Consider the following 11,720-nt stretch of genomic DNA (forward strand, 5'->3'; position numbering starts at 1 on the left):
ATGCATTGCCGCCATCGCATGCACTTATAGTAAGCGCGACGGAGCAACGGCTTGGTCATCTCAATTTGATTTTTCCAGTGACTGCAGCCTGACGTCACCGTCGCGTCTTCGTCACTATAAGCGTAGCCGTGGCGAGTGAGACAGGCCCCTCGTGGCGAGTGAGACGGGCCCCTCGTGGCGAGTGAGACGGGCCCCTCGTGGCGAGTGAGACGGGCCCCTCGTGGCGAGTGAGACGGGCCCCTCGTGGCGAGTGAGACGGGCCCCTCGTGGCGAGTGAGACGGGCCCCTCGTGGCGAGTGAGACGGCTTGTCCCAAGCACCAGTGAATTCCCTTCCTGTATTAGTCCCGAGCACCTCTGATGTGTGGCTATCCCATGAATCCAAATTCCTCAAAGTGCAGGTCTCCTCTAAGAACAGAGGAGAAACAACGCACCAGGTCCCATCTCCAGATGAAAGGTCCATATGAGACCTTGAACGTTGTTCCTCCTCTGTTCTTGGCTGCTACATTAAATGGAGAATTGCATTGTGAACTTGTGAGTAGAAATGTACTTTGTGTCTCTGTCCCAGAGGGGACCTGCACTTTGTACCTCTGTCCCAGAGGAGACCTGCACTTTGTACCTCTGTCCCAGAGGAGACCTGCACTTTGTACCTCTGTCCCAGAGGAGACCTGCACTTTGTACCTCTGTCCCAGAGGGGACCTGCACTGTGTATCTCTGTCCCAGAGGAGACCTGCACTTTGTACCTCTGTCCCAGAGGAGACCTGCACTTTGTACCTCTGTCCCAGAGGAGACCTGCACTTTGTACCTCTGTCCCAGAGGAGACCTGCACTTTGTACCTCTGTCCCAGAGGAGACCTGCACTTTGTACCTCTGTCCCAGAGGAGACCTGCACTTTGTACCTCTGTCCCAGAGGGGACCTGCACTGTGTATCTCTGTCCCAGAGGAGACCTGCACTTTGTACCTCTGTCCCAGAGGAGACCTGCACTTTGTACCTCTGTCCCAGAGGAGACCTGCACTTTGTACCTCTGTCCCAGAGGAGACCTGCACTTTGTACCTCTGTCCCAGAGGAGACCTGCACTTTGTACCTCTGTCCCAGAGGAGACCTGCACTTTGTACCTCTGTAACAGAGGGGACCTGCACTTTGTACCTCTGTAACAGAGGGGACCTGCACTTTGTACCTCTGTAACAGAGGGGACCTGCACTTTGTACCTCTGTCCCAGAGGAGACCGGCACTTTGTACCTCTGTCCTAGAGGAGACCTGCACTTTGTACCTCTGTCCTAGAGGAGACCTGCACTGTGTATCTCTGTCCCAGAGGGGACCTGCACTTTGTACCTCTGTAACAGAGGGGACCTGCACTTTGTACCTCTGTCCTAGAGGAAACCTGCACTGTGTACCTCTGTCCCAGAGGGGACCTGCACTTTGTACCTCTGTCCTAGAGGAGACCTGCACTTTGAACCTCTGTCCCAGAGGGGACCTGCACTTTGTACCTCTGTCCCAGAGGAGACCGGCACTTTGTACCTCTGTCCTAGAGGAGACCTGCACTTTGTACCTCTGTCCTAGAGGAGACCTGCACTGTGTATCTCTGTCCCAGAGGGGACCGGCACTTTGTACCTCTGTCCTAGAGGAGACCTGCACTTTGTACCTCTGTCCTAGAGGAGACCTGCACTGTGTATCTCTGTCCCAGAGGGGACCTGCACTTTGTACCTCTGTAACAGAGGGGACCTGCACTTTATACCTCTGTCCTAGAGGAAACCTGCACTGTGTACCTCTGTCCCAGAGGGGACCTGCACTTTGTACCTCTGTCCCAGAGGAGACCTGCACTGTGTATATCTGTCCTAGAGGAGACCTGCACTGTGTATCTCTGTCCCAGAGGAGACCTGCACTGTGTACCTCTGTCCAAGAGGAGACCTGCACTTTGTATCTCTGTCCCAGAGGAGACCTGCACTGTGTACCTCTGTCCTAGAGGAGACCTGTACTTTGTATCTTTGTCCTAGAGGAAACCTGCACTATGTATCTCTGTCCCAGAGACCTGCACTTTGTATCTCTGTCCCAGAGGAGACCTGCACTGTGTACCTCTGTCCCAGAGGAGACCTGCACTGTGTATCTCTGTCCCAGAGGAGACCTGCACTGTGTGCCTGTGTCCCAGAGGGGACCTGCACTATGTACCTCTGTCTGAGAGGAGACCTGCACTTTGTATCTCTGTCCTAGAGGAGACCTGCACTTTGTATCTCTGTCTGAGAGGAGACCTGCACTTTGTATCTCTGTCTGAGAGGAGACCTGCACTTTGTATCTCTGTCCCAGAGGAGACCTGCACTGTGTACCTCTGTCCCAGAGGAGACCTGCACTTTGTACCTCTGTCCTAGAGGAGACCTGCACTATGTACCTTTGTCCCAGAGGAGACCTGCACTTTGTACCTTTGTCCCAGAGGAGACCTGCACTATGTACCTCTGTCCCAGAGGAGACCTGCAATGTGTACCTCTGTCCTAGAGGAGACCTGCACTTTGTACCTCTGTCCCAGAGGGGACCTGCACTTTGTACCTGTGTCCCAGAGGAGACCTGCACTACAGTATGTACCTCTGTCCTAGAGGAAACCTGCACTGTGTACCTCTGTCCCAGAGGGGACCTGCACTTTGTACCTCTGTCCTAGAGGAGACCTGCACTTTGAACCTCTGTCCCAGAGGGGACCTGCACTTTGTACCTCTGTCCCAGAGGAGATCGGCACTTTGTACCTCTGTCCTAGAGGAGACCTGCACTTTGTACCTCTGTCCTAGAGGAGACCTGCACTGTGTATCTCTGTCCCAGAGGGGACCGGCACTTTGTACCACTGTCCTAGAGGAGACCTGCACTTTGTACCTCTGTCCTAGAGGAGACCTGCACTGTGTATCTCTGTCCCAGAGGGGACCTGCACTTTGTACCTCTGTAACAGAGGGGACCTGCACTTTATACCTCTGTCCTAGAGGAAACCTGCACTGTGTACCTCTGTCCCAGAGGGGACCTGCACTTTGTACCTCTGTCCCAGAGGAGACCTGCACTGTGTATATCTGTCCTAGAGGAGACCTGCACTGTGTATCTCTGTCCCAGAGGAGACCTGCACTGTGTACCTCTGTCCAAGAGGAGACCTGCACTTTGTATCTCTGTCCCAGAGGAGACCTGCACTGTGTACCTCTGTCCTAGAGGAGACCTGTACTTTGTATCTTTGTCCTAGAGGAAACCTGCACTATGTATCTCTGTCCCAGAGACCTGCACTTTGTATCTCTGTCCCAGAGGAGACCTGCACTGTGTACCTCTGTCCCAGAGGAGACCTGCACTGTGTATCTCTGTCCCAGAGGAGACCTGCACTGTGTGCCTGTGTCCCAGAGGGGACCTGCACTATGTACCTCTGTCTGAGAGGAGACCTGCACTTTGTATCTCTGTCCTAGAGGAGACCTGCACTTTGTATCTCTGTCTGAGAGGAGACCTGCACTTTGTATCTCTGTCTGAGAGGAGACCTGCACTTTGTATCTCTGTCCCAGAGGAGACCTGCACTGTGTACCTCTGTCCCAGAGGAGACCTGCACTTTGTACCTCTGTCCTAGAGGAGACCTGCACTATGTACCTTTGTCCCAGAGGAGACCTGCACTTTGTACCTTTGTCCCAGAGGAGACCTGCACTATGTACCTCTGTCCCAGAGGAGACCTGCAATGTGTACCTCTGTCCTAGAGGAGACCTGCACTTTGTACCTCTGTCCCAGAGGGGACCTGCACTTTGTACCTGTGTCCCAGAGGAGACCTGCACTACAGTATGTACCTCTGTCCCAGAGGAGACCTGCACTGTGTATCTCTGTCCCAGAGGAGACCTGCACTTTGTATCTCTGTCTGAGAGGAGACCTGAACTTTGTATCTCTGTCCGAGAGGAGACCTGCACTTTGTATCTCTGTCCCAGAGGAGACCTGCACTTTGTACCTCTGTCCCAGAGATCTGCACTTTGTACCTCTGTCCCAGAGGAGACCTGCACTTTGTACCTCTGTCCCAGAGGAGACCTGCACTTTGTACCTCTGTCCCAGAGGGGACCTGCACTGTGTATCTCTGTCCCAGAGGAGACCTGCACTTTGTACCTCTGTCCCAGAGGAGACCTGCACTTTGTACCTCTGTCCCAGAGGAGACCTGCACTTTGTACCTCTGTCCCAGAGGAGACCTGCACTTTGTACCTCTGTCCCAGAGGAGACCTGCACTTTGTACCTCTGTCCCAGAGGAGACCTGCACTTTGTACCTCTGTCCCAGAGGGGACCTGCACTGTGTATCTCTGTCCCAGAGGAGACCTGCACTTTGTACCTCTGTCCCAGAGGAGACCTGCACTTTGTACCTCTGTCCCAGAGGAGACCTGCACTTTGTACCTCTGTCCCAGAGGAGACCTGCACTTTGTACCTCTGTCCCAGAGGAGACCTGCACTTTGTACCTCTGTCCCAGAGGAGACCTGCACTTTGTACCTCTGTCCCAGAGGAGACCTGCACTTTGTACCTCTGTAACAGAGGGGACCTGCACTTTGTACCTCTGTAACAGAGGGGACCTGCACTTTGTACCTCTGTAACAGAGGGGACCTGCACTTTGTACCTCTGTCCCAGAGGAGACCGGCACTTTGTACCTCTGTCCTAGAGGAGACCTGCACTTTGTACCTCTGTCCTAGAGGAGACCTGCATTGTGTATCTCTGTCCCAGAGGGGACCTGCACTTTGTACCTCTGTAACAGAGGGGACCTGCACTTTGTACCTCTGTCCTAGAGGAAACCTGCACTGTGTACCTCTGTCCCAGAGGGGACCTGCACTTTGTACCTCTGTCCTAGAGGAGACCTGCACTTTGAACCTCTGTCCCAGAGGGGACCTGCACTTTGTACCTCTGTCCCAGAGGAGACCGGCACTTTGTACCTCTGTCCTAGAGGAGACCGGCACTTTGTACCTCTGTCCTAGAGGAGACCTGCACTTTGTACCTCTGTCCTAGAGGAGACCTGCACTGTGTATCTCTGTCCCAGAGGGGACCGGCACTTTGTACCTCTGTCCTAGAGGAGACCTGCACTTTGTACCTCTGTCCTAGAGGAGACCTGCACTGTGTATCTCTGTCCCAGAGGGGACCGGCACTTTGTACCTCTGTCCTAGAGGAGACCTGCACTTTGTACCTCTGTCCTAGAGGAGACCTGCACTGTGTATCTCTGTCCCAGAGGGGACCTGCACTTTGTACCTCTGTAACAGAGGGGACCTGCACTTTGTACCTCTGTCCTAGAGGAAACCTGCACTGTGTACCTCTGTCCCAGAGGGGACCTGCACTTTGTACCTCTGTCCCAGAGGAGACCTGCACTGTGTATATCTGTCCTAGAGGAGACCTGCACTGTGTATCTCTGTCCCAGAGGAGACCTGCACTGTGTACCTCTGTCCAAGAGGAGACCTGCACTTTGTATCTCTGTCCCAGAGGAGACCTGCACTGTGTACCTCTGTCCTAGAGGAGACCTGTACTTTGTATCTTTGTCCTAGAGGAAACCTGCACTATGTATCTCTGTCCCAGAGACCTGCACTTTGTATCTCTGTCCCAGAGGAGACCTGCACTGTGTACCTCTGTCCCAGAGGAGACCTGCACTGTGTATCTCTGTCCCAGAGGAGACCTGCACTGTGTGCCTGTGTCCCAGAGGGGACCTGCACTATGTACCTCTGTCTGAGAGGAGACCTGCACTTTGTATCTCTGTCCTAGAGGAGACCTGCACTTTGTATCTCTGTCTGAGAGGAGACCTGCACTTTGTATCTCTGTCTGAGAGGAGACCTGCACTTTGTATCTCTGTCCCAGAGGACACCTGCACTGTGTACCTCTGTCCCAGAGGAGACCTGCACTTTGTACCTCTGTCCTAGAGGAGACCTGCACTATGTACCTTTGTCCCAGAGGAGACCTGCACTTTGTACCTTTGTCCCAGAGGAGACCTGCACTATGTACCTCTGTCCCAGAGGAGACCTGCAATGTGTACCTCTGTCCTAGAGGAGACCTGCACTTTGTACCTCTGTCCCAGAGGGGACCTGCACTTTGTACCTGTGTCCCAGAGGAGACCTGCACTACAGTATGTACCTCTGTCCCAGAGGAGACCTGCACTGTGTATCTCTGTCCCAGAGGAGACCTGCACTTTGTATCTCTGTCTGAGAGGAGACCTGCACTTTGTATCTCTGTCCGAGAGGAGACCTGCACTTTGTATCTCTGTCCCAGAGGAGACCTGCACTTTGTATCTCTGTCCCAGAGGGGACCTGCACTGTGTATCTCTGTCCCAGAGACCGGCACTTTGTACCTCTGTCCCAGAGACCTGCACTTTGTACCTCTGTCCCAGAGGAGACCTGCACTTTGTACCTCTGACCCAGAGGAGACCTGCACTGTGTACCTCTGTCCCAGAGATCTGCACTTTGTACCTCTGTCCCAGAGGAGACCTGCACTTTGTACCTCTGTCCCAGAGGAGACCTGCACTTTGTATCTCTGTCCCAGAGGAGACCTGCACTTTGTACCTCTGTCCCAGAGGAGACCTGCACTTTGTATCTCTGTCTGAGAGGGGACCTGCACTTTGTACCTCTGTCCCAGAGGAGACCTGCACTTTATACCTCTGTCCCAGAGGAGACCTGCACTTTATACCTCTGTCCCAGAGGAGACCTGCACTTTGTACCTCTGTCCCAGAGGAGACCTGCACTTTGTATCTCTGTCTGAGAGGGGACCTGCACTTTGTACCTCTGTCCCAGAAGAGACCTGCACTTTGTACCTCTGTCCCAGAGGGGATCTGCACTTTGTACCTCTGTCCCAGAGAAGACCTGCACTTTGTACCTCTGTCCCAGAGGGGACCTGCACTTTGAACCTCTGTCCCAGAGGGGACCTGCACTATGTACCTCTGTTCCAGAGGGGACCTGCACTTTGTACCTCTGTCCCAGAGGAGACCTGCACTTTGTACCTCTGTCCCAGAGGAGACCTGCACTATGTACCTCTGTCCCAGAGGAGACCTGCACTGTGTATCTCTGTCCTAGAGGAGACCTGCACTTTGTACCTCTGTCCTAGAGGAGACCTGCCCTTTGTACCTCTGTCCTAGAGGAGACCTGCCCTTTGTACCTCTGTCCCAGAGGAGACCTGCACTTTGTACCTCTGTCCCAGAGGAGACCTGCACTTTGTACCTCTGTCCCAGAGGAGACCTGCACTATGTACCTCTGTCCCAGAGGAGACCTGCACTATGTACCTCTGTTCCAGAGGGGACCTGCACTATGTACCTCTGTTCCAGAGGGGACCTGCACTTTGTACCTCTGTCCCAGAGGAGACCTGCACTTTGTACCTCTGTCCCAGAGGAGACCTGCACTATGTACCTCTGTCCCAGAGGAGACCTGCACTGTGTATCTCTGTCCTAGAGGAGACCTGCACTTTGTACCTCTGTCCTAGAGGAGACCTGCACTTTGTTTCTCTGTCCCAGAGGAGACCTGCACTTTGTATCTCTGTCCCAGAGGAGACCTGCACTTTGTATCTCTGTCCCAGAGGAGACCTGCACTTTGTACCTCTGTCCCAGAGGAGACCTGCACTGTGTATCTCTGTCCTAGAGGAGACCTGCACTTTGTACCTCTGTCCTAGAGGAGACCTGCACTTTGTTTCTCTGTCCCAGAGGAGACCTGCACTTTGTATCTCTGTCCCAGAGGGGACCTGCACTTTGTATCTCTGTCCCAGAGGAGACCTGCACTTTGTATCTCTATCCCAGAGGAGACCTGCACTTTGTGTCTCTGTCCCAGAGGAGACCTGCACTTTGTATCTCTGTCCCAGAGGAGACCTGCACTTTGTATCTCTGTCCCAGAGGAGACCTGCACTTTGAGGAATTTGTGTTGTGTTGGCTGCACAGCCGGACTCTCCTCGCCTGAAACAGGTTCCCCGCAATTTGGAACTGTACGATTCCATGAATCCACCACCCTCACCCCGAAAAAGTTCTTGCTAGTTTCCCCTTAATCTGCTACCCTCCAGCGTCATACAATGACGTATCTAGCACTTCTCTTTCTCAGAAATATGCTTCCCTCCTGTACTTTGTTAAAACCCTTTATGAATTTGAACGTTTCAATGACACGTGGGACTGACCATTTAACCCAGGGGCACGCAAACTTTTTTTGCTGCTCCCCCTCTCCCTGCTGCCTGTTCTGCACCCGTGGTGCGCCCCCCATTATTTCACGCGGTGGGGGTCATGTGACGTCACGTGACCCGCGGCGTCATTAGACGCGTGTGACGTCACGTCACATGACCACGCGGACACGAGTCCTAACACCGGCAGTGTGAAGGTAAACTTTGAGTTGCGGGGGCCTCACGCGATCCCCCGGCATTTAATTAAAATGCCTTGGGAGAAGAGCGCGGGGCCCCTGCAATGCTGCGCCCCCCCAAAGAAAAATCTCACACCCCCCACTTTGCGCACCGCTGATTTAACCCATTAAATACGTCCCTGTCATTAGGTCACTTTGCTGCTATGTGGGGCTGACCCATTAACCCATTAGCCCATTAACCACGTCCCGGTCATTAGGTCACTCTGAGACGTATTATGTGTGTCTTTCAGGCAGTGTCTGGGTTTTTAGTGTCTACAAGGAATATCCCGGAAGATGTAATGACACGGTCTACAAATTTGCGTTTGGGATCTTGATCTTCGAGTACATCTTTCTAGCTCTTCTTGTTACGATTTTATGTTGCTGTTTGTGCTTCGCTGGTATTTTGGTAAGTATTCAAATGTACAAATATTCCTAAACCATAAGTAATTGCATTATTATTAGCATTGTATCTACAATTTATGAATGAATCAGTATTTGTTCATTCGAATCCATGTATTCTCTGTGACAAGCGGGCATCTCACACGGGATATCCAATAAAGATTAATAGGGACGTGGTATTTACTCCTCTGTTCTTTTATCACATAAGATACAGGAACCACTGACCCTATTTACATATTTATTCACTGTCGTTTTACACGTGTAATAAAACCTTCATCTGTGTTGCAGGTGGCTAACGCAGACCCAGAACCTCCTCCCATGAACCCATCAACAGAGGAGCAAGAAGCCTTCAAACAGAATAATATCTGAGTTCTGGTTCCAATTGATAATTACACGAGAGAGTTCTGCATTGGAGATGTTATGCGGAGGCGGAGATATGTGTTATATTATGTTCATCCAGAAGCCTTTTCTATCCTCGTCCAGAAGCCTTCTCTATCCTCATCCAGAAGCCTTCTCTATCCTCATCCAGAAGCCTTCTCTATCCTCATCCAGAAGCCTTCTCTATCCTCATCCAGAAGCCTTCTCTATCCTCATCCAGAAGCCTTCTCTATCCTCATCCAGAAGCCTTTTCTATCCTCGTCCAGAAGCCTTCTCTATCCTCATCCAGAAGCCTTCTCTATCCTTATCCAGAAGCCTTTTCTATCCTCGTCCAGAAGCCTTTTCTATCCTCGTCCAGAAGCCTTTTCTATCCTCGTCCAGAAGCCTTCTTTATCCTCATCCAGAAGCCTTCTCTATCCTCATCCAGAAGCCTTCTCTATCCTCATCCAGAAGCCTTCTCTATCCTCATCCAGAAGCCTTTTCTATCCTGATCCAGAGACACTTTTCTATCCTGATCGAGAAGCCCTTTTCTAGACACTGATGATCCAGACACATGTTCTATCATGATATAATCCACCTTGTCTGTCATGAATCTCTGTTTTGGACACTAAACTGTACTATTCTCATTCTGTTCTAGAATCCTTTTCTAGAGGATACATGTGTTTTTAAGCCAATACATTCTATGTATGTTATATATACAAGTTGTTTGCTTCCCTTTTTCTATCGAGATCTCATGTGAAAACACGTTCTTAAAGATGGCCGCCTTTGCGATATCCTCAATAGCTTAGCTCCCATCTCGGTGGCACTGGAAACTTGTCTGCGTTCCCTCTTCAGTGAAGTCCGGACCTCCTAACCAGCGTTTGGTTAAAGCAATATATCTTGTAAATCGTGGGATCATTGTTATGGGGTTTTCGTAGTTAGGCTTCACGGCCTATAGGGCTGGCTGGCTGTTATAGGGCTGTATGGTTGTTATAGAGCTGTGTGGCTGTTATAGGGATGGCTTTTATAGAGCTGTCTGGCTGTTATAAGGCTGTCTGGCTGTCTGGCTGTTATAGGGCTGTCTGTTATTGGGATGGCTGTTATAGGGATGGCTGTTATAGGGCTGGCTGTTATAGGGCTGGCTGTTATAGGGCTGGCTGTTATAGGGCTGGCTGTTATAGGGATGGCTGTTATAGGGATGGCTGTTATTGGAATGGCTGTTATTGGAATGGCTGTTATTGGAATGGCTGTTATAGGGATGGCTGTTATAGGGCTGGCTGTTATAGGGCTGGCTGTTATAGGGATGGCTGTTATTGGAATGGCTGTTATTGGAATGGCTGTTATTGGAATGGCTGTTATAGGGATGGCTGTTATAGGGCTGTCTGGCTGTTATAGGGCTGTCTGGCTGTTATAGGGCTGTCTGGCTGTTATAGGGCTGTCTGGCTGTTATAGGGCTGTCTGGCTGTTATTGGGATGGCTGTTATAGGGCTATCTGGCTGTTATATGGCTATCTGGCTGTTATAGGAATGGCTGTTATAGGGCTGCCTGGCTGTTATAGGAATGGCTGTTATAGGGCTGCCTGTCTGTTATAGGGCTGCCTGTCTGTTATAGGGCTGTCTGGCTGTTATAGGGCTGCCTGGCTGTTATAGGGCTGTCTGGCTGTTATAGGGCTTCCAGGTTATACTCATTTCAGTGTATATTGCTATTTGCGACTGACTTTTTAAATGTGTTTTAAGCGACATAATCTATATGTATGGAGCTGTATATGAACTATAATATTCCGAGGCCCTACAGCTAATATACAGGGATAATAACATACCAATCCAGAGAATATATACTGGGATACGTCATATAAATGGATCCTTCTGCAGTAGAGCTGACAATCTAAATCTATATTGTATATAGCTTTATCGATTCGGACAATGTTGTACATTATAAGCATAAAAGACAGATAGATATGTAATCACAAACCTTCAGAGCTTACAATCTATATACAGAGGATACAGATGCAGTGCAGAAAGCAGATAGATAAGTAACCATTCAGAATAGCTGACCCACAGAGCTTACAATCTATATACGGTAGAAGGAATAACTGACCCAGAGAGCTTACAATCTATATGTACAAAGAATACAGATACAGGGAAATCTATCTCAAACTAACCAAAGAGAAAAACTGCTAATCTTACAATCTATATACACATACTGTGCAGTCAGCAGATATATAAGTAACCATAGAATATCACTTAGGCCACAAAGCTTACAATCTATATACAGAGGATAGAGATACAGTGCGATAGATATATATGCAATAGTGTATATGAATGTGTACATATATTTTTTATATATTAAATAAGTGTGTGTGTGTGTGTACACACAAATATATACAGTAAATATATTGACTTTAATCAATCTTTTAGAACTCCTTTACAATACAGATTCTGTTATTAAATTCTGTAACAGTCTCACATCAAAGTGGTTCTGATTCTGCTCTAAAAGAAGCGACCCCTTACGCTACTTGGAATACAAGGAAGTGTGGTTATTTTTTTGTAACAGTTTTTTTTATTGGACACGTTCATGAGTTATTGTACATACAGGGTTGTCATGAGCCCATGACAGTTCAAATACAACAGTTTAGCCATATCGTGACCAATATCGTTTTC

General features: G+C 50.1%; 1 protein-coding gene across 2 annotated transcripts in view; it reads left to right on the plus strand.

Annotated features, from left to right (window-relative positions):
• Positions 1-9,773, plus strand: part of LOC142465654 (transmembrane protein 272-like) — a 30,802-nt gene extending 21,029 nt beyond the window's left edge. For both annotated transcript variants that reach the window (XM_075569808.1, XM_075569807.1), the window contains exons 5-6: positions 8,556-8,710; positions 8,992-9,773. In XM_075569808.1, coding sequence (XP_075425923.1) covers positions 8,556-8,710; positions 8,992-9,072 — 236 coding nt within the window. In that variant the 3' untranslated portion in view covers positions 9,073-9,773. The remainder of the gene's footprint in view (positions 1-8,555; positions 8,711-8,991) is intronic.
• The last annotated feature ends 1,947 nt before the right edge of the window (positions 9,774-11,720 follow it).

This window comes from Ascaphus truei, chromosome 14, assembly GCF_040206685.1.
Source record: "Ascaphus truei isolate aAscTru1 chromosome 14, aAscTru1.hap1, whole genome shotgun sequence".
In the NCBI taxonomy this organism is placed as follows: domain Eukaryota; kingdom Metazoa; phylum Chordata; class Amphibia; order Anura; family Ascaphidae; genus Ascaphus; species Ascaphus truei.